At 37.5% G+C, this 24,328-nt stretch overlaps 1 protein-coding gene across 7 annotated transcripts in view; it reads right to left on the bottom strand.

The window, feature by feature from the left end:
* Positions 1-24,328, bottom strand: part of DCAF6 (DDB1 and CUL4 associated factor 6) — a 162,782-nt gene that overhangs the window by 61,699 nt on the left and 76,755 nt on the right. For 4 of the 7 annotated variants that reach the window (XM_043999777.1, XM_043999778.1, XM_043999779.1 and 1 more), the window contains exons 9-10: positions 22,436-22,555; positions 20,403-20,660 (exon numbers count right to left, since the gene is read on the bottom strand). In XM_043999777.1, the coding sequence (XP_043855712.1) occupies positions 20,403-20,660; positions 22,436-22,555 (378 nt within the window). Of the gene's footprint in view, positions 1-11,140; positions 11,312-20,402; positions 20,661-22,435; positions 22,556-24,328 lie in introns of all 7 variants that reach the window. The other 3 variants (XM_043999774.1, XM_043999776.1, XM_043999775.1) reach the window with 1 other exon arrangement.

Here is a 24,328-nt window from a genome sequence, read left to right as displayed (position 1 = left end):
TTGGTATGATCAGCAATATCTGCTCACAATAGGAACTACTTCTTCATTTAACATGTAGTAAAGTAAGGTGCTTCAAACAGGACCATCCTCACTTTGGTGACCACCCAGAAAAGTTCACCAGCATGTTCCAGATTCAAGTCAATCTCTAATAAATTCCTTTCATGAATACCAACTTGACATTTTTATAACCATATTATAGCTTGATTTTCTTTTGCTTCCATTTGAACACGTTAGATATCATTTGTTTGCCTCCTTTAAATAGTTCTTGTGAGTCAGGCCATTGTTCTTTTCTACCTGTTTAAAATCTGCTGTCTCCTAATTTCACCACCTCTATTCTTGGTCTAGTTTCATGTGTTCGACTGCAACTATTCACTGAATAAGCATTTTCTATTCAGTTCTCCTTATTAATCTCTTTTTTAAATTATCCAGCTCTGTTCCTCAGCTTTACATATGCCAAAAAGAAGTATGAGATTAATGGATCATTCAAGTAACATCACAATCTTTCAGTGTTTATTTTTATGACTGCTTCAGACCAGATATCTGCTTCAGTGCATTCACTATTATTAGGACATCATTTTTAAAGAAAGGACTACAGCTTGGTCCGTAGGGATAATGAGAAGTATAATGATACTCCTTTTAAAAATAAGCAAAAAAATTGGCTAATAGAGAAACAACTGTTAGAAAATACTGTGAGGAAGTTCATAGGATATAATGTAATTGTTATAAAACTTTCTTTCCCTCACCCACCAGCATTCATTATAAGGCAATTTCAAGATAATATGATATTATAGTTAAGAATAGAAAACACCTTAGAATTCTTCCTCTTATTCCCTTACGATCATTTTCCCTAAATATTAAAAGTCTAAATCTTATAGGAAGATATTACATTATGTTTAGTGTTCTAGTGCCCATAAAATTTAAGAATGAAACCAAACCAAATGTTTAAAAAAAACCTTCCACCACCACCTCCACCAAACTAATCATTTACTATACTAGAGAAAATGACAAAGCAGAGATATTCTAGGACCTTAGACAAGAAAATAATGCAATGCACCTGTTTAAAGAATGCTGAAATGGTTGTTACTTCTATTAAAAAACCAATCTATACTCTCTTGAATTCTAACCTTTAAGACAACTCCTTCCTAGATCATTACTAGAAATCTATTTTTAAACTGAGGTAACAAGAGTGAGGCCAACTGCTCTTTTAGGGAGGATATTCTGGTACCAAAAACATTCTGAATGACATTTAAAATAGCATCATGCCAAATTCAAATATAAATATAGTAGTAGATTACACATTCATACATTCAATGTCCATGCTGCCATCCTCATATTTTCCCCTGAATTTCCAAAATACTTGCACCTGCTAACATGAGTTTCAATAAAGTAGTTGCAATCTAAAATATTGTCATTATCTTCTTACTAGTGACAGTTGAGCACATTTTCCTGAGAGATAAGGACATAAGAAAATAAAAATACCGGACTGTTTTTCTATGGGCCAATTCATTGCAGTAATAGACAAAACTATACCATACATCCTTTGCCTTTTATACCAAGCTTGTAAGTCCCAACATAAACATGAATTATATTATTTCTCAAGAGTCAATCATTTAAGGTACAGAAAAATAATCTTACTTAAAATGTAAGTATTTTCCATTCCTAATAGCATAATTCTGCAACACTCTCTTTTTTAAGAATTATCTTTTAGAAAACAACAAAATAATTCACTTAAATCTATAGGCAAATGACCAATTATTCTAAAAGGCATATAATTGAGTAACTTACATCTAGGATTCTATTACTTTCTAAGGTAAAGATAAACTTCAAAACAAAAATTCACCTAGTACTCATGGTCAATGACTAGGCTAAGTTTTGATAGTATTTATATGATACCAGCTCTAAGTTTTTTTTGTTTTTTTGTTTTTTGTTTTTTTGCAGGGCAATGGGGGTTAAGTGACTTGCCCAGGGTCACACAGCTAGTAAGTATCAAGTGTCTGAGGCCGGATTTGAACTCAGGTACTCCTGAATCCAGGGCCAGTGCTTTATCCACTGTGCCACCTAGCCACCCCTCTAAGTTTTGATAGTATATATTTCAATAACTTGTCAGTCCTAAACAAACTACTTAACATTCTAGCATCAGAATTTCCACCTCTGTGAAACAATCCCAGAAGGGAAATATGCGATTCATCTGCATAATTATATGATAAAATATGTAATTCCCCAAAGCTACTGTGGAACTTATGTGATACTTATGTGAACACTCATCTCACCTACAATCATTGATGAACTTATCACATTTGAGGCAGTATATTAGAGCTGCAGAAATGATCTGACAACATCATATTTGATCTTCTACATACATATTCTGATAGACTTTTCCTTTTAATAAGAAATGTACATATAAGAAAAGTTTTTACTTGGCCTTCTTAAATAAAGGGCTAAGTAATAGGTCACGAGGCACTCATATGTGAAATGGACTGTACATAATGTCCATGAGTCTGTACCCCAAGAGCACCTGACGCAGTCAAGCAGAGTGATCAAGTATGTGGCCCACAACACTTCCAAGTGCAGCCCAAACCAAATTAAAATGGAAGTCAAGTAACAAATTTTAAAGTAATGGCAATATTTAAGAAAATCAATAAAAATACAATAAAACACAGGTAACATTACATTTTAAAGTTAAGTCACTCTGCAGCCAGTAGAGATCCTTATACATGGATTGGTATCTCCAGTTTCTATTTGAGTCTGACACCACTGCAATAAATAACCTGCTTACACAGAATCATGTAAGTGCTGATTTTTTTCCAATATGGCTCAACTTTGAAAAGTGTTTTTCAAGAATCACTCACGTTTTATAGCCTAGATGAAGCTATGAATTTTTTTTTAAGAGTGACAAAACAGCTCCATATAGTGAAAAAAATCAGAACCGACCTGACCCCTTCTAAGCTGACTCCATGCTCCACTGGGGGGTCTGTGACAGTGGTTGGATCAGTACCAACAGACTCCACAGAGTGTTGTCACTCTGAGCAGAAGCCAGAAATCCATGACTTTACAGGCCTGCAACAGAAGAAAAGAATTGGGCCTAAAATCAATCAAATGCTGAATGCCTTCTGCCTGTTGCTATTTCTAGCACTCACCACAGAAACCTGCTCATTAAACTTAGATACACTGAATGCTACCAAGTTTACATATCCTTAATGCAGGACACTATGAGGTAATCAACATGGCCCAGAACTACAGTACTCCATGTTTATATGCTATTCTAATAACCCATTAACCAATTCATCCTTATAACATTCATTTGAAATGGGAAAAGACAAGGCTTTAAAGACCTAAGATTCCAATTTTATAGATGGGAAAGCTCAAGCATGGAACAGAGAAACCACTTGCCCTATTATTAGGCTAGGATGTATTATTATATTACACTATGTAACGATTGGAATGACGCCACCTGCTGGATACTTACTGTAGAAGAGTTCTTGGCGGGAGGAAGTGACGCGGACTAGTGGGAGGAGGAAGGAAGAGACTGGCGCTGACTCTAGGGGTCTTTCATCTGGACTCTGGTGGAGAGCGGAGCTAGAAATGTGCTCTCCCTTTAATAGATAGGAATCTAGGCCTTTCTCTCTCTTTACCAAATTCTTATTCTCCTTAATAAATGCTTAAAAGTCTAACTCTTGCTAAAGCTTATAATTTATTGGCGACCACTCATTAAATATTTTAGACTAGCTAGAATTTTACCCCTTAACAGATGGCTGACCACGAAGAGGAAAGCTAACCCTCAGTCTTCTGATCTTCTGGTTGGGTAAGAAATTTCCCCTCCCTCTCCCTTTAAATTGCTAAGTACTGGCGCACTGGCTGTGTTTTCCTTTAAATTTTTTCGAATGGACCTTTTAAACTCCCTAATTACCCCATTTTTGATTTTAGTCTGTTTAACCAGACAAATGGGAGATAAGATCATGTTAATGCTTTGTTTTTGTGGATTTTCTATTTTTCTTTTTCTTTTTGTTAAAAGAGCCAGCAACTTACTCACACAAGGAAATATCTCTCCCTCTCCCAACCATGCTTTTTCAGAGAAACCTGAAAAGATTCCCGCAGCTTTTCCCAGTTCTAACAGTAATTGTTGCTTTAATTTTGCATGCCTGGAGGCAATGACCCACCCTCTAGAAGCTTTTAATCCCCTAGCACCTGGAGGCAAAGTGGGGGAAGAGGAATCCAGGCCTGAGTTCAAAATCAAGTCTGATTCAAATTGCTCTGGTCCCTCCCCTCCTCTCCAGACCCCACCCTCTACTCCTCCTATGGCCAAGCCCATAGCTTCCCCTGCCTGGGAAGTCCAGAGATCTGGTGCGCATGCTCAACTTTTTCTACCTGCATTTGCAGCTTCAGGCTCAGCCCTTCCCCGGCCTGGCTGTGCTTCTGAGACAACCTTAGAAAACCCTTTAAACTCCAGATATGCTCGTTTTGTTCATAATTTTGCTAACCTGCTTTTGTCTTTAATTAGTAATCTTATAAAGCATTTGTATGGTGAAAAGACTGACAGACAATATAGAGGGGTTAAAGAAGAAAAACTTAAGCTGAATAAGAATGACAATCATCACCATAGTTCAAGACTCCGCTTCTTTTGCCATGGAAGTATATATATTTTACAGAAATGTAGAAGTAAACAGCAAGGTATTGATATGAGTATTGGGGATTTTAGATATCGGAATCAAAAGTGTTCTGAATTCATTCAGAGTGATAGTATCAATTCAGAGGTTACATAGGATTTCTATGCTATTACATATACATTTTGAAATTAATGGTATGGGTTTATTTTCATAGAGATTTTCATGCTTTTGAGATTGTGTCTTATACCTAGTTTCTAAAACAAGGAGAATATTTGTAAAAGCTTTTTATAGTCATGTGATCAAGTTTATATTTTATAATACTCTTATTGATATTAAGTTCATATTCATTTAGATTTCCTTAGTTTGAATTTCACTGTCTTTTATTGTTCCATGTGTATTTTCTTCTATTCATTTGTCTATCTAATTTTGAAACATTGCAAGATGGTTTTGATTTCATAATGCAATGTTAATTCTAGGAGTATTGTGCTCCCATATTCTGAGTTGTTTGTTTTTATTATTTTTTCTCAACTGATTATTTGATCAAACTCTTTAAAGCATTTCCCTAGCAAATTGTTTGCCATGGCAAGTGTAAATTGATTCTAGAAGTATTATTTTTGATAAGCATATTCCAAAAAAAAAAAAAAAAAAGAGGGGAACATTTGTAAAAGTTTTCTTTTTTCAAAAAAAAAGTTTTCTTTGAGATTCTGTTGTGCTTTAACTTGTATTTAAATATGTTCAGATTTTTCAAAAAAGTAATTGTATACTAAGTTAAAAAAGGGGTATTATTTGAAATTGTTGCATAATTATATATTATATTCTGAGTCAAGATGTATTCACATTTTTTGCAATCATTTATTATCCTCAATTTTTAAATCCATATGAGACTTGGATTATGGGAACTTATCATTTAAGACATTAATTGCCTTTATTCTGAGTTATCAGATGCCAGTTGGCCAAGATGCCATCCAATCACAAGAGGAATACACGCAAGAGCAGACACTGAACTGTCACATGAGGGGAGACATGCATGAAGTCAAGGTATGGCCAAGGGAACGGCTTTTGACAAATGTTGAGGTTGGATTCTCTTGGTTTAATATTTTATTTTTCCCCACAATATTGTACAGATGGCTGGAAGTATTGATCCCACCCATCTCACTTCTACACCTGGCTTCTATGCTCCCTCCTATATGCCTGATGCCATGGACATCTCAATCCCATGCATCTGATTAAGTCTGACTCAGTTTCTTCCAATATGTTCGGTGGCATGGACATATATTCCATCCACCTCTTTTAAGCCTGGCATACTGTATGGGCAGTACATACTGCTCAAGTGTGGGAATGCTCATATCCCATCATTTCTCTGTTCTTTTATGGTAACCCCCATAATTATCTCAGGTGTCATGATAAATACAGTGTTGAATTTGGCCTTGACACCTGTTACCAATTATATTAGATTTTTTAATTTCTCATAATGGCATGAGGATAATTAGGCAGATGATGCAAAAAGTGATGAAACAAAGATAAAAATCATTTTTATTAATTAATATTGCAGCAATTGTCTTCTCAATTACCCTCCATAAGGGGGGACTATAGTAATATTATAATTTTAAAGAATGTTTCAATTTTTGTTTTATTATATGTTTCATGTGTAACAACCAAGATTCTGAATTCCCTTATATATGTTTCTGAGAACTTTCATTGTTTGATTTGATTACTGACAAAGCTATTTTAAAGTTGTGTTAAGCTCAATTTTGTAGGAAATTTCCTGGCTGATTACCAGCATCCACACATCAACCCCTGAAAAGACTTCCATTCCACGACTACACCTAGAGGACATCTGAGAAAAGATTTTCATGAGGACAAAAAAAAAAAAAAATCGCCCCTCTGGACAAAACTTTCCTCTCTTCCTTTTCTATATTGTTGTTCACATATTATTAGTTAGTAATAGTTATTATATTGTTTTTACTGTTCCGTCAAGGAAACATTTTGTTTCTTGAGGAACAACAGGGGGGACTGTAACGATTGGAATGACGCCACCTGCTGGATACTTACTGTAGAAGAGTTCTTGGCGGGAGGAAGTGACGCGGACTAGTGGGAGGAGGAAGGAAGAGACTGGCGCTGACTCTAGGGGTCTTTCATCTGGACTCTGGTGGAGAGCGGAGCTAGAAATGTGCTCTCCCTTTAATAGATAGGAATCTAGGCCTTTCTCTCTCTTTACCAAATTCTTATTCTCCTTAATAAATGCTTAAAAGTCTAACTCTTGCTAAAGCTTATAATTTATTGGCGACCACTCATTAAATATTTTAGACTAGCTAGAATTTTACCCCTTAACAACTATATTATAAGGCCAGGAATAGAAGTCAGTTAGTATACATTCCCAGACAGTGATCAGATGAAGGAAGACCAATCTGTCTCTCTGACAATTAAAAAATCCTGAAAGACCACTGATGGTTCTTGTGTGATACCCTAAAAGCCCACGGGGCGAGGTGGAATCTACTATATTTGAATTAAAATAAAAATATCTTAGATAATATATTGTGACTCTACCATACTAGATTCTTGGCAATCATCTCTGATGTTTGCAAGGTGAAGCTTTGTGGGTGACAAGAATTTTCTTAAGGGCTCTGAAAGCTATTTTAAAGACAATTTATGTTATTTGGCAAAGTATCTGAAACTGTGACACTGGTGTCAGTAAGTGCCTTGGAATGATCTGTTACCCCAGTTAACTAAAGGGATGCTACTCGCAGAGAGCCACTTTGATTCATGGCACTCCATCTGGACTTTGTCTAACAAACAATACAAACAGCCCTCTTGCCTCATGCAGCTCCACCGAATATTTTAGTTGTAATTAATATAGAGGTTTAATGGTTGTGAGTTGGACACCATTAATCTAGAGCATTCAGAGGTTGTGTGACTTGCTCAAGGTCACACAGCCAGCACGTGTTGGGTGGGACTTGGATTGCAGTCTTCTGGCTTGCAGGCTAGCTCTGTCCACTATGTCTTCACTGTACAAGAATGGAAAAGATGAAAGGTGACAGACTTAGTAATAGGACTAAAGCCATCTGAGCACAGCTGAGTGGTGCCAGAAGACAACTTGATTTAGGGTCTCCTTCACTGCCTAGTGGGTACCGTGCTCTGCCCCCTGACAGGAACTTAATGAGTGTTCATTGAATCGAATTAGCCAACTGACAGTCTTTTATTTAATCCTCATTTTCTTCTGGGTAGGCTGCCACAAAAGTACTAAGTAGTTAACAAGCAATACAGATAAATGAACATGAGACTAGGAGTACAAGGAAAAACAAGTTGTTTCATATAGGACAAATACATTTTGTGATTCTACAAAATTCTGATGAAATTCAAACTGATGAACTCAATAGGAAAAACTTCCACACCCCAAATGCTCTTTACAGTTCCATTATACTACAAGGGCAGGCACGTACATAAATAGACAGACTTTTGCCTGCTTAGGCAATGTTTTACACTCAACTCTGCCTTGACAACTGTTTTGTCTTATTACCTTTCAGCATTTTCTTTCTAAATAGAGTGGCATTTTAGAATTGACTTTTTGCCATATTTCATGATAATAATAGCTGTCACTGACATAATTTAACATTTATTAAGCATTTTACAAGTATTACTTCATTTGATCCTCACAACAGCCCTGTGAGGTAGGTGTTATTATCATCTCCATTTTGCAGATGAAGAATTTGAGGCTGGGTAAGGTAAAGTAGCTTGCCTAGCGTTGGTCACACAACTAATAATTGTCTGAGGGCACAATCTGAACTGAGGTCTTCCTTTCTCTAAGTCCAGAACTTTATCCGTTGCGTCACCAACTACTTATGAATAAATAGTTAATCTTCAAATTTTTTTGTTCAAAATTGTTTACAAAGCTAAAAACGTTGGGGGAATGTTTGCTATTCAAGGTTGTCAAATTTTAGCATTTACCTTAACAGTTAACATGTCACCAATCTACAGAGAAATTGTTTTCTTTCTTGTAATAAATTTTAAGGGAGAAAAAAGATTTTCCTGAATAATTAAACTCTACTAACATTCAGAGAACTCTGACCCAAGTACTTTTTGTTAATGAAATTAAACCAAAAATATAATATAGATTAAATATCAGCATGGTGTCCTGACCCCACAACAACATTTCAGTATTATGATTGTTTTCAAAGTTTGGATGATTTCATAGGGATGCCGCCTCATCAATGAGTGTAGGTGACCCTGGGTTCTCAGAACTAATATTCTTCCTAGCCTGGAAAAGACTCAAGTAGAGACCCAGTAATGGGCCATGATTTCTCACTAGGCCAGCATGGTAAATGTGGAACAAATTAGTTAGCAGGTGCCAAATTTTCCTTTTGGATATAGCAACTCAAGTCTATCTGCAGAGATATATGGGGGAGTGGGGGTCCTGCATAAGCAGAGGGAGTAGCAGCACACTAATGATATTACAGATCTTAGAAATACTGAAATTTTTCTGATGTTGCAGGAATTGGTAAAACACATTTAGGAAGAAAAGGTATAAATGAAAAGTAACACAATCCAAATGATTTTGGGATCTCCTAGCTGCAAAGTAATTCTGTCACAGTTCTCAGAGCAATTAATTTCTATTTTCATCATTGCTTATCTATTAACCAAAGCCTCACAAGCCCATTTGTGAAATGTGAAATTACAGTAACTATTGTCTTATTATTGATATCAAGCTGCTGAGTTATTTTGTGGTTTTGTCACAGAGGGTAACCCTAAAGAGGGTAACCTGGGCCCTTAAGTCTTCTCCATGATATTAAAGTCCCCAAGAGAAAAATATCACAAATCTATTAAATATCAAGATTTTATAGGTAATAGAATGAGAACATGGCTAAAGGCCAAATACATATTTGTTCTCTAAATCAGAAACTTGTTACCTCCACCAAAGATCTTGAATTGATACCTGATTATATAGAAAACAAATAATTAGCAAATTATGTGAAAAACTGTATTTGCAATGAAATATTAACTAAAACAACAAATCCAATGTACTATATAATTGCCAATCATCATTTCTATAACTCTATAAGCAATTCTACGAGCACTTCAATCCAGCACTATGTCGTTCATGTAAGAATATGCATTAACTTTCAAAGCAAGAGAGAGCTGGAAGCCAAGGAGGAGAGCAGCCTTTTGGTTAGAGGCATTTCCTTGCACACTGAATTCATTCTGATGAACAGGTAGTGGCCCTACATTTACTGAACAATCATCACTCTCTCAGTGCCTCTAAGTGGGCACTAAGTGGAATGCTTCTGAGCTTTTCTTCTTTCTCTTTACACACTCTCCCTTGGAGATCGGATGACGTGGCTTCACTTAGGATGACCAAACCTATGCTCTCCAGCCCTAAACTAAAACACTCTCTTTGCAGCTGCTGACTAGGTTTGTCCACCTGGATGTTCCATTGGTATATGAAATGCCATCAATGCAAAACGAAACTTGTTATCTTCCTCTTAAACCCTATCCTCTCTCCTACTTTTCCTATTCTTGTTTCCACAATCACACATTTATTCAAAACCTTGGAGATACTTTCAGTCTCCCTCATCCCCCTATCTAATCAGCTGCTAAGTCTTATGGGTTCTAGCTCCTCAATATCCTATTTGTTTCCCTTTCGTCTCCCCACACGACCCAGAATAGGCTTCCACTACCTCTTTCCTGGATTGATCATCAAACGCTTTTTGCTAATGTTTCTGACTTAAGTTTCGTCCTTCCCTAATCTATTTTCTACACAGCTGCCAAGATAATCTTCCTAATTATCAGAGATGACCTCTGCTCATATCACACCTCTTCTCAAAATACCCTTGGCAGCTCCTCATTCCCCATTAGATGACAGCCTCATATCCAAGGTTCTCCATCGTCTGATTCCAGTCTATTTTCCTAGCCTCGATCCACTCTAGTTTCCTTCATTTACCCTCTCCAACAAACTAGACCCTATTTCCAAGTTTTCCCTGGCATTCTCCCACCTCTGTGTTCCACCAAGGTTAAATGTGTGTCATGCTCACAATAAACTCCCTCAACATCTCTACCTGTTCAAATCCATCTCTTCCTTGAAGGTCCATCTCTGAGGTCGACTCCAGCATGAATCTTTGCTGATTCTCCCAGATGAGCACGATCTCACTCTCTTCAAGTATTTTCCTTTGTTATCCTCTTGTATCATATTTATGGACTGGTTTGTTTTTCACCTTTGCATGCCCAGTACCTAACAGAGTGCACTGCACACAGTAGGCACCAGAAGAAGGCTGAATTTGGATGAAGTGAACAATCCCTTCCCATATATTAAAAATACAAGAATAAATTTTTTTTATTCATCTAGGGTACACTGTTTTAATGCACTGTCTATTTCACCATGTGATGATTAATACCACCACATGCAAGGAAGGGATAAGCAGCAATAGTGCATTAGCTCTATCTTGTGTCAGGGAAATGTATACGTAAGCATCTCAGCAAACATCAGCAACATCAACAACCAGCTCTACCAGCTAAGCTGCTGAAGAATACTTGGTATTGACAACCTGAAGGCTGAGGGCCCTGTGAGGAGCCCTCAGGGGAAGACTGATCAGAAGTGGAAGACTGTCGCTGTGCGGCCTCAGCTAGCTCTTGTTGCTTCTGCTGCTCAGCTCTCTTAAGCCTCAGTTGTTGCAGGCCCTTACGAAGCAGAGCTATTTCGGGCCCCCTTAAAAATTCTAACACAGACAGGAAAAAAAGGGTGTAAAAGAACAGGGAAATAAAATCGATAAAATATCATCTAAACACATCAAAGAGAAGAAAGATAAAGAAACACACATCTATTAGAAGAAAAAGCAAGCTGCTTATTTACATAAGAAACTATGGATTCCTTATGATTTAATATTGATAGACCCCTTTCATAGGCTTTACCATTTATATCTATAACTATATGTATGTAAATCTTCATTTTTTAATCTTAATTATTCTTAGAATGTTTATGTAATTAAATAGAATGGAAATAAAATATAAAGAACAATTCTTTTTTTAAAATCCCACTAGTTGGGGCAGCTAGGTGGTACAGTGGATAGAGCACACCGGCCCTGGAGTCAGGAGTACCTGAGTTCAAATCTGGCCTCAGACACTTAACACTTACTAGCTGTGTGACCCTGGGCAAGTCACTTAACCCCAATTGCCTCACTTAAAATAAATAAATTAATAAAATTTTAAAAATAAAAAATAAAATCCTGCTAGTTAGTCTTTCTATACTAAAATACTCAATTGAATGTGAAAAATTTATTCACATCAGTATTATTTTACCTCCTGTAAACAATACTGACATGTAGACAATTCACTACTGTCCACATCTGTCAGAACAGTGTTCAGGCCATCCTGTAGAGATCTTAAGGAGAATAAAGAGTGATTTTTCAATAATAACTCTGATCCCCTATTTTGCTATTTCTTTAGTGACTTTACAAACAGGAAACGAAGTTATTCCATGGAATCTCATTATAGCTTCTAGATAAAGATCTTTCCTTTAAGTACTTTAAGTGATCTTAAATGACCTTCTAAAGTTAACACTGCCCATTAGCAACTGATATGTGGCCTATCCGTCTCATGTCTTTTTCATAAAGATGTACTTTATATATACATAAACACATTTGTGAACTTACAGACTTTAAGTTCTGCTAGTGTTGACTCCTGCTCCCGCTTAAAGTCTGTAGTTATGTCAATGTAAATGAGTCCCTCCTGTGCTGAGTAACAAGAAAATGTGGCAGGAAATTCATTCCTAAATGCCACCCAGTGCAAATCTCTAGGGGAATCTTATCCAGGGATTGTCAGGAGGAATAAAGGCAGCCAGAACACAGTACCCTCAATTACAACCCAAGGTCGAGCCTTTTTAAGCTTGTGCACAAACTAATCGAATGTTCTCTTAGCGGACTTCCTTGCCTGCCTCCACTTAACTGTCTCCAACTCCACCTTAAAACCTCCTGATAGGTATATCATGTACAGATCTGATCACACCGTACCTCCTGCTCCTTCAAAAATGTCTAGGGGTTCCCTATTGCCTATCGAATAAAGTCCAGCTTCCTAAGCTTAATAGTAAATCCTTCTTCCTCTTCCTGCCTCATTCTCAATTTGATTCCATTCAAGAAACATTTGCCTACTGTGGGGAGAACAATGTCCTAAGAGTTAGGTGAAATGAAGTTTGTATACGACATGGTCCTTAACCTGGTGAAGAGCTTCCATTCTAGTAAAGGACATAACACATACACAAATAACCATATTATATCTAAGGGGGAAAAGTCATTGCTGGGATGGGGGTCAGGAAGGCTTCAAGCAGTTGTCATTTGGTTTTAATTTTAAAGTATGAATATGCATTCACCAAACAAATGGGGGTGGTGTTCCAGGAAGGAGGGACAGGGAGTGAGTAAAGCTATCCACCCATCTCTGTGTGTTACAAAAGCAGAGAGGGTACACGCAGAGTGCTGAGAAAGGAATAGTAGGAGATAAGGCTGGGAAAATAAGGCAGTGCCTGCTAGTGCAGGGCCAAAGAGTTTGAAAAGGGCAGAAGGGACAGGACCCCATAATTGCTTGAATATGAAAGGAGACAGAGAAGGATGAGTCAAATGTAATTTAATTAATGTCCCCCAAACACTCTTCATTTTCCCAAGGTGATATGCTCATACCATTTCCTAGACCTGAAGGACTCTCTGTTTGCTCCTCTACCATCTGACGTCCTCCCATTCTCCCTGTTCACATGGTACCCATCAGCAAGCCTTCTCAAGTGGTCCCAAGTGATCCCTTCTTCTAGCCTCTACCAAACTTTGTGATTGCTTTCACTCTTCCTCAGTGACTGCAGAACTTAATTTGGCATAGCCTCTTTCTCACCATTGATGTGAACATTCACAGAGATGCCCCTTCTGGTACCCGGGTCTCTTAGGTCTTCCACAGAACTTCCATTCCCATGTCCTCTGTGGGACCCAAGTCAGTCACAATGGGGTAAGACAAAATCTCTGGCCACTATAACACCTTCCAAATTCCAACCATAAATCCCCTTCTCTGATCACGGTCTCCTACCTTCCTGCCTCCTGTAGGGGTCAAATTTAATATGGGGAGAGTTAATTGGGTGTCTCGCCATAATATTGGGGTTCAGAAAATAATTAGGGATCTCTAGGTCCAAAGTTTCCTCCCCTCCGAACTGCCTTTTTAGTTATTTCTTCCAGGCCAATAAGAAAGGGGATCGACAGCCTCTTTTCCACAAACAAATCAGGTTTTATTAATGGGAATAAAATACACAGCAAAGGTGAAATTAATAAAGTCAAGGGCAAGGGAATGGGGAAAGAGGAAAATGGATAATCTCCCTGGCTCTAGCAAAGACTGTCTCAAAACCCAAACTTGCTTTCAGCTCAGCTAATCCAAAGAGCTGGATTTTATTAACTCACCACCAGGGGTCCGTAGTTTCAATAGGAAACACCTGTGCGGCCTCTTAGCAGTCTGATCCCGGAAGCTCACCTACAGGAAAAGACCCCGACTCACTGTTGGGGGTCCCTTTTTCTACTTTTTTCTCCCTCCTCCAAAGGTGAGGTCCTTCAAGTTGTGTGGCTGGGACTGGTCCCCTGTTGATGACGCAGTCCACAGCCTCTGAGAACACTCCTCAGTGCTGGCCAAATTTAAAATAGGTTTAGGGCTGGTCAGGTGTGGCTAAAATTCTAATCATTTTAATTGGGTACTTAGTTTCTCATTCACACCCAATTCAAACACAACTAAATCAATCAGGTTGGACCCCTGGGCATCTGCCAAATTCCATTATTTTACCACACTCCCCCTTCCTGAACCTATCCCATTCTCCACCCTCACTGTGAATTTCATGAGCCCCTTCCCATTCGTACAGAAGATGACTTTAGGAGATTTCTCTCAGCTGAGCTTTTTGCCAGCCAATTTAATGACACACGTTTCTCTACCTCTCTATTCTTTTCACAGGTTTGGGCAGAGCAGCAGACTACATCTACTGCCTCTACTTCCTCACCAAATATTTTCCAGCTCCTTGCTAACTCAATGGCCACCGATTTACACAAACTAATCTGCAAGGACCTCAGTGATGTCCTACTGCTCAATTCAATGATCTTTTCTCAGGCCATATCAGCCAGAATCTTTCTGCATCATCTAATTCAGGGGACCATCAGCTCTGTTCCCCATCACTGGCTTTCAAGAGAAGGGCAGTTGAGGTGAAGGAGGAAAACTGAAAGTCAAAAAACCTAGGTTTGAATCTCATTTCTCATGGGTGACAAAGTAATGTTTATATGTGAGCAGTTCTGATTCCAATGTGAAGAAACCACTTTCCTGGATCTCTTTTCTTAATCTTTTTGACTACAATTCCTTGGTTTGGGGTTTCCTCCACTGGCTTCTCTCCCCCTTCTGGCCTCTAAAGCTAGGCAGTGCCCCAAGCTCTCTCCTTGGTCCTCTTCTTGGTCTATACACACTCTCCCATGGCTTCCTTCATCATCATCACACTAAGCATACCCAAAACCATATATCTGACTGTGTTTCGGTTTCACATTTCTGACTATATTTAAAAGATATCTACACCAGAATTTTCTGTCCATTTCTCAAACTCAAAGCTGAACTCATCAGCTCCTCCTACTTCAACCTACAGACTTGTCCATGCTCTAACCTCTTTACCTCAGTCTATAGCACCACCGTAGTCTCAGTTACCAAGGCTTAAAACAAGTGTCACTTTCCTTCTCTTTCAATTAGCATATACTCAAATGCTAGTTCCTGTTGTTTCTACCTTGGTCCTATCTCTCTCCACTGTCCCCTCTCTTCCACTCATGCCATCACTACCCTAGGTCAAGCCTCCATTACCTCTCATGTAGCTAGCTCACAAATGAGCCATCTACTTCCAGTCTCTCCAATCTCCAAACTGCTCTTCAAGTCTATCACTTTTCTGATCAAATGCTTTCCTGAATCTCTACTAACTGCAGGACAAAATAGAAGGACCAAACGTTTATTCAAGACCCTCCATAACCCAGCTCCAACCTCCCTTTCCAACCTTTTAAAAAATAATACTCTGTTTCACCCACCCAACTGGACTACTTGCCAGTAGCCCAATAAAGAAAATTCATAATTCCTTCCCTTCGCTGCCTCACAGGGACAAAGTGAATCAGTGTGTGTAAAAAGCTTGGTATACTCTAAGGTATTATGCAAATGTGCAAGCCTAGGAGTCTCAGTAACCCACCCTCCGTTCTTCCCCTGATCTTGCCCTGTCCTCTCCTAACTCCAGGTTTGGCACAAACTGTCCTCGATACCCAGGGCAGAATAGCTCAGCATCTCCTCCTCCTAAAGTTGTTCAGTCCCTCCCTCACAAAACTTTCCCTGACTCGACCATCTCAAAGTAATACCTCCTTCTTGGATCTCTCAGTTCACAGGTGCTTGGCTCATTAAATAGGGATGGCAGCTATTTACATACATGTTTTATACCCTTTAAGTGAGCCTCTTGATGGCAGCGGATATTCATTTTCTAATTCCTTATCTCTGGGGCCGTACACAAACAAGCATTTAATCAGGGTTGGACTAAACTGATAATTCTGAAAGACAAAGTTCCTACTTCACTGGAGGAGTTTGTTTTTCCTCAAGTGTTAGTGGTTCTGAAGGTCCAAACTGGCTCTCTGAACCTAGGACAAGAATATCTATAAATAGGCAAGTTGCCACCACGTATGGTTATCAAGAGCTATCTATGGCTAATCTTTTATGCATATTATGAAGGAAATTAAATTATGAGGTTGTGAGTGGTTCATATAATACATGATGGGGGCAGTGAGGTGGCGCAGTGGATAGAGCACTGGCCCTGGATTCAGGAGTACCTGAGTTCAAATCTGACCTCAGACACTTAACACTTACTAGCTGTGTGACCCTGGGCAAGTCACTTAACCCCAATTGCCTCACTAAAAAAAAAAAATCATATAATACATGATGTATAATCATGAAAGCTTTTATTTATAAAGTTAACATATTTGCTTACTGATTAAGATATAGCCAATAAATTCAGATTCTCCATACTGCCCTTTCTAATCATAGGAAGTTATGAAGATTAAATTTTAAAAGAAAGCTTTTCTTAGGAATAGAGATGAAAATAAGCCAAATAAACTATAATACAGTAAATCTGACTCATCTAAATATTCTGGACTGAAGGGAAAAAACAACTATGTTCATTTTTCTGTTTCTTTTTAATTATTTCTCTCTTTTCAACAACAGAAACTTTCTATCACAAAGATAAAATTCCACGAATCATTTCTTGGATTATTTTGAGAGGTGACTATTACAGTTCTTGCTATTAAATTATATTCTGCATTCTGATGGAAAAAGAAATTAATAGTATAGTCACGTAATTGGTTTTGAATAAAATACACTATAATGAATTTATGTTTTTAATGGTCCAGCACTGTGATTTCATGGATTTAAAGAAATACCAGATCAGCAATCTGCCCGTAACATGCTGTTTTATGGAGTCGCCCAAGGGTACTCTCAGGTGAAATGACAGTTACCCATGATCACATACCTAGGACTTGTGGCAGGCCGTATTTGAATCCAGGTCTTCCTGACTTCAAATTAGGCCCTCTGGCCACTACACCAAAGAAGCATTTCTAATGAATTTAAATGTTATATGTAAACACTCTTTATAGATATTTAATTTTAGCTTGTATTATTTCAATTCCAGCTTTATAACCTGAGAAGAGGATAATCTGCATTAAAGGTTTAAGAAAAAAATGATGTGTATGATAATAACTAAACTTACTTAAGCCCTTAGAGTGTATGGCTTTGGGCAAAAATGGTTTGAATACTTAGATAACAGACTTTTGAGGAAGAACAAGGGTGATAAAACAGATAATAATGACTGAACATGTGGCACTTAAGCAACTTTCCATTATACCAGTCATAATGTGGTCTGAGGAGCCATGATCCAACTAATTTCATTCTTAACCGGTGCCTAGCACAGGGTCTGAAGCATAAGAGCTTATAAATACTTGTCTAATTAGCCAAGTGCCCTGAATCCTAGGGCAGGCAAGGGGAGAAGGGGGAGATGAAGTCTTGAAGGAAGCCAGGAGCTTTGGAGTGGGAACTAAGCTACGCCCGCGAGAGAGGCTCTGGGATTTCATAGGGAACCCAAAGAAGAGCCCTGAAGGCATTGTCCCTTGAGCCTGCATTGGTCCTGATTCTAATTTGGGTCCGTGAGCAGAGGAGGCGGCTGGGCACCTGGCTAGATTCAGAGTTTGTATCTGCTTGCTGCTTTGATTCTTCCTATCCACAAATCCAACTGAAGTTAGATGGGATGGGACTGGAAACAGAAAAGGAACCACAAATGTAAGGGGGCCTTCCTGTTGGAACCTAGACCTATGTGCACATGCAATGTCTTAAGCGTTACCAAGGGAACAACAGACAATTTATATTGTCTTCCTTATTGTAGGGAAACTTAATAAGCTTTGGTGTCTTAGTGTCCTGGAAAAATCATTTTAAGGATATGTTACCTAACCAAAAAGCTTTTGCTTTTTTCTAACTTCCTATTTCATTTTATGTTTAAGGATTCTCCAGTTTTAAAATAATGACGATTATTTCATCACAAAGATGGTTATACTCTCTCTACCTATCCCCTAGGTACATATTAATATAGTAAATACTTCAAAATGAAAAGTATAACTGATAGCCATCTGTTTTCAATACATATAAGTAAAAATAGAAATTCAAATGATGGCATTTCTTAAAATTTTCAGAAGCATTAACAGAAACCCTCATTTAAAGTCCTGCTCATAAGTCTTATAGTCCTGTAAAAATGACCGTAAGTTCTTAAAGGCTGTTCTAGTTATGGTAGGTTCTATATCAAGCTAGAAAAGCTTGAATAAAGGCCCAGTAAAAGACTAAGAGACTGTGTGTCTAGTCATCTGAGAGCCTGCCTAGCTAAATTCAGCAAGTCTGATCACAGGATCAACAGACAATGAATGGGAAGGAGGGGGTGGGGGGGAAGCAGTGTAGCACAACAAATTAATGAAGATCATCCCCTAAAGAATAAAAAAGAATTGCAATCTGTGTTGGTAGAAGGAGTGCCTGAAGCAATGAAATCATGAATCTTTGAATAATTAAATTAAATAATTGAGTTGGGGCACTATTCAGTAAACATCTAAATCCCTAGACTGTATAATCTCCTTGCTAGATTACCCTGAAAATAGATTATTGAGCATAAGCTATTTCATATTGCTTCAGAATGTCACTTACTTTAAAAGTGACATTTGCTTAATTTTAAATTGTTTTGTATAATTGATGTTTTTAATAGGTATGAAAATCTGCTCAGAAAAATAAACTTTATAGATGCTTTTTTTCTTCTTAGAAAACTTTTCATTTTATGCCCTTAAGTTAAAAGGTGAGTAGCTTGTATTCTGCTGAAAAATCTCATTTTGGTGAATGTCTTTGTGGCCTGCAGACAGATAAAACCTTACAAGAGACCTAACAGTTTTACAAATGGTTCTGGCCTCTATTTCCATGGAAACCGATATAAAATCACCAAAAAGGAGATATTGATGAAATAGTTTACTTTAAAACACCCCATTTTTTGTTGATCTGGTGTCAGTTTCTATGGAAGCAAGAATAAAAGTGGCATCATACAGCTGAGCTGTTAAAATTTTTTATAAGTTTTAACCTGTGATTGCTAGGAAGGTTGGGTAGAGGTGGGGGAGGGAAGGAAACAGCTGATATATAATGAGTACATTCCATCTCTAGCAGGACCTTATAGAAATTCTGAAAAAACATTTTATTTGTTTTAAAATGAATAGTTTAAAACACAAACCCCATGGGGCATAACTGTACCAAATATAGAGCTGTCCTCAGAAAACGCTTTAACACACACATCTGTTTGATAGTTTGATTTTGTTTTTTGGTGGGGATGCTGGGGAGGAAAGAGGTAAAAAAGCTATGATGCTGAATACGGCCATGAAGAACTGTGGTATTAAGGAAATAACTTGGCATATTTTAATAGCGTGTTTAATAGGGTGTTTTCTGATATCAAGTACTAATAAAATAAGCATTTACTCCAACACAGTAAAGGTGAATAAAGGATGAAATATTCTTTAAGTAGATTGTATAAATTATTTTTAAGAGAAAACATTGTAATTACACTGGTAAAGAACTATAAAACAGTACCATAAAATATGTCATTCTTTCAAGTACAATAATTAGGATTCTAAAAACATATCAAGTTTAAAAGAATGGGCCACTATCTTTTTAACAGAGGACAGAGAAAACCAAAGAAGACTCTATAAGATGTTTGGATTTATAGTAACTGTTGAGTAAAACACTTCTTAAATTATACTAGCATTCTCGCTACCTCGTGATACCTGTTGTACTTGGGGAGCAAGAGCTGCATAAAATGGAAAGTTTTTGCCTTTTGTTACAATTAATGGAAATTAGGTACACTGTATTATGGTAGCCTTCATTGAGACCTAATTTAAGTATCACCCCATCTCAATTAGGAAAGAAAAATAGTTGGTAGTTTGATTCCTCTATGATGAAATTAGTTTTAATAAATTTAATAAATTTTTTACTATTAAAAATTTTCTTCTTTCTAGAGATTAAAAATATTAAGGAAACAGGTACATGCATACACATTTAATTTAAAGACTCACAATTTCCATGAAGTAATACATACAAGCCACTCTGGGCAATTATTCTGGCAGGTACTGATAAACATTTTTAGCATGTTCTAAACGTATCTTAAAATGGAGAAATTCTCATGCTTAGAAAACATGACAAATCACTGCCTACTTAAGAGCATATCATTCTCACCAGACTGATGGTGTGTATGGTGTCCAGAGGCTTCTACAGACAGTCTCTGCTCAGAGTCTGGAGAGGAAAGCAAAGATGTGGAACGAGTGCCTTCTGCGGAGGATGATGTTGAAGGCACCTGAGCTGACACAGAAGATGATGATGACTGAAGAAACTGTTCCGCAGGAGTGTCCACTTCCATTGCAGTCTCACCCACTTCTAATTCAGCACTTGATGGGCCAGTAGGAACAGCAGGAACATCTGACTGATTTGTCCCTCCTTCAAAAAATACATATTCGATGCAGATTTAAATTAAAAATGATCTTTCTGAAGTCGGAAACTTTAACATGATGTCAGGAAATAGAAGAAGGGGGTAGAGGGTAGGGGGGTGAGGAAAGTCCATGGCTGCAAAGATGACAGGCCAGTTTTGTAAAATCATCCCATCTGGCGGAAACAAAATCAGTCTAATTGATCCTATACGGGGAGTCCAAACAACTGCCTCCCACTCCGTGAGAGCTAATCAATAATGTGCCGGCCCAACTCTATGAACATAAATGTTACCAGTTTTAAAAACAGAGAGAGATTTACAGTAACACAGCCAAATACTATCACCCAATGCCTCTTAGGACTGATGGCACCTCTCTATCTGTGCTTGGAGGTACAATGACCCGAGGCTACAGAGTCCTGGTCCAGCTGACCCCTATGTGAGCTTGGGCAGTTCAGATGACTGATGAGCATCAGGTCCCTCATCTGCACAATGAGGGTGATGGATCAAACAAGCCCTGAAGTCCCTTCCAGCTCTCCATGTATGATCCCATGACTAAATGAAGTCTTTAACTCCCTTCCAGTTCTGATGTGAGAATTACTTCACATTTTGTAGCCAAAAAGCCCCAAAGAGCATCAAACTCATGGTCTCCCATTTTCCAGGACTGAATAAATAAGTAATCCAGCTATTAACAACTCAATAAACATCAACAGCTAAAGAACATGTGTAGTCGTAGGAACAACATAAATTTGAAAAGGGTGCGGTCTCATTTGTTTCTTAAATCTCAATTTGGTGGGGAAAATTTAGAAGGTTGGTTCACAGATTATGTAGAATCACAGAATCTAGAACTGGAACCATTGAGATCATCTACTCTAAGCCCCTAATTTTACAGATGATGAAACTGAATCTCATAGAGGCAAAGTGACTTATCCAAAGTCACACAGGTAGATTCAGAATTCAAACCAGACTCCTCTAGGGCCCAATGCTCTTTCCAACTTTTTCCATAACATAAATGCACTTAAGTAACATGTCCACTATTAATTTTATATTAATACTCATTTTTGACACTTTCCATGACTACAATTTGAATATTCCTGTTTAAGATTAAACACAGGTATACACACCTTCTAAACTAATTCATCATCTATAGAATGAAAAAAATCACCCACCAAAAAATCAAATGAACAGTTTATTTAAAAGACAAACTATAAAACTGAGCTAGATTTTTTAAATTTGAGGATTCAAATAATTTGAACTATATTTAATAACTAAAAGAGAAACTATTAAACCATGGAAGATACAACAATGGGAAAGGCTTATTTGCAGTCTCCTGTTTCTTAGAAAAGGGCTTGTTTAAGTCCTTTGGTTGATCTCAAATTTTTTGTTATTCTCTGAAAAGAGGAAAAGGACTAGAGAAATCATTAAGCAAAAGGTGGAATTCCTTTCCCTCCCCAATTAGAATTTTGGCCCTCACTGCTCCCAATCAGAACTTTAAAATCATAGGCAATATGGTACTAATAAAAATATGTGGGGCAGCTAGGTGGTGCAGTGGATAGAGCACTAGCCCTGGAGTCAGGAGGACCTGAGTTCAACTCCAACCTCAGACACTTGACACTTACTAGCTGTGTGACCCTGGGTAAGTCACTCAACCCCAAATGCCTCACCAAAAAGCCCCCCAAAAATGTTACTGTAAATCTATCTCTCTACTAATAAAAATAGTTTTATTGTTTTCCACCTTGATAGTTTCTTTGGTAATTTTTTGAAATATGTAATAAATTTAAAAATTTACCTCTAGACCGAGATCGTCCCCGTCCTCTGTTGCTTTGAGCAACTTCACTAGCTTCTTCAAACCATCTTGATAACATGTCAGACATTCTCTGCATCAATGACACATTAGGGCTTTGCTCTCCTATAATAACAAATTCAAGATCTAATCTTTCAGTACAATTACCACTGGAAATTCCTGGGGGAACTTTTACAAATGAAAAAAGAACTATGAATACAAGTATGGAGAAAAATATACTCTTTCACTTATAGAATTAGTGAAATGATAAAATATATTTTTGTTATAGTTTTACCATAGCTAAAGTAACTAATAAAAACAAGTCTTTAGTAACAAGTAACTAAATCTTACTTGTATTTGAAGTATATAAATTCCATAGAGTTATCTATTAATGCTTAAGGAAGTAGTACTACTATTTCATTTTCTTTATAGTTGAGTTTTGGAGCTCAGAAATAAGATGAGGAAACCTCTTTTGTACCAGTGTCCTGATACAGTGGTAGAAATGACTTTATTTCTAGTCTTGATTACAGTTTATTACACAATTTCCTATCACATGCCTACTGCAGTGATATTAAAAAAATACTAAAATATACATATAAAAACATTTTTGATTGTAACCAAAGATTTAGGAGATGATATAATATCTGTACTTATCATAGTTCAAAACTTTTATAGCATTTATTCTTTATAAAGCAAATTACTTACTGCAAATCTATGAGGCATGTAGTACAAATACTCTCCCCATATTATAGTTGTAGACATAAAGTCACTTGCTTCAATTACATGTCAGTTAATGGCATAGGGAGGACTTGAATCCAGTTTTTCTAAATTCCAAGTCCAGAGCTCATCTTATACACAAAATGCTGCCACTCAAGTTTTTAAGTATTAAAAAATAATGGTGTAGAGATCTTAAATATGAACTCATTTAGTGCAATACACTGGCCCTTTAAAGTCTATCACTAAGCAACATCCTATTGTCACTATTCTGGCTTTGCAGGTATGTTACCCAATGGCTAACAAAAAGGTCTTAGTTAAAAAAGAAAAGGAAAACCCAGTCTCTGTTTCTTAGTATGTTATGTTAGGTGTTTCTACTGCGTACTGCTTCTCACTAAGTATTTTCAATTACATTTGGGAATGTGGGATAGTTGTGGAAAAGAGGATCTATACTATTAGTTAGCACAGAATGGTGAAGGACATTACAAGAGAAATGCCCACTCTAGATATGGTTCTGACCAACAAAAGGGAAGTGGCTACTGATGTAGAAACAAGAAAAATACTTGGGACAAGCAACCTCCTACCATCCTGGAGACAGTGAGAGAAAAAGAGATGAAAACCTATCTTGAGCTAATATGCACCCTCAATTTTATGAGAACCGATTTCAAAGGCTTCAGAGTAAGGACAAGTAAGATCTAATGATCCAAATTTCTTCCAGGAAGTCAGCCCAAGTAGGATGGAAAGCTATTAATGAAATTCTGAAGACTGAAGCCAAAATAACTCTAATGAGTAAGAAAAAAGGGAGCTGCCTAAAGAGACTGAAATGGAGGCATGGGGAATGCAGGGACAAACTCAAACTTCTTCTTCTTTTTTTTTTTTTTGGTGGGGCAATGAGGGTTGAGTGACTTGCCCAGAGCCACACAGCTAATAAGTCTCAAGTGTCTGAGGCTGCATTTGAACTCAGGTCCTCCTGAATCCAGGGCCAGCGCTTTATCCACTGCATCACCTAGCTGCCCCAACAAACTCAAACTTAAAGACATGTACAGAAGAGGGAAACAAGATCAAATGACTAGGGATGGATGAATGCAAAAGAGAAGTAAGAACTATATTAAGACTGCTGAAGTACAGAATAAGCAGGAACTGACAAAAAAAAAATGCTAAAGCCAACAGAAGGTTATTTTTTCA

The sequence above is a fragment of the Dromiciops gliroides genome, chromosome 4 (assembly GCF_019393635.1).
Source record: "Dromiciops gliroides isolate mDroGli1 chromosome 4, mDroGli1.pri, whole genome shotgun sequence".
NCBI classification, from domain to species: Eukaryota; Metazoa; Chordata; class Mammalia; order Microbiotheria; family Microbiotheriidae; genus Dromiciops; species Dromiciops gliroides.
Note: the sequence above shows the minus strand (reverse complement) of the source record. Positions and strands in the feature narration are given on the sequence as shown.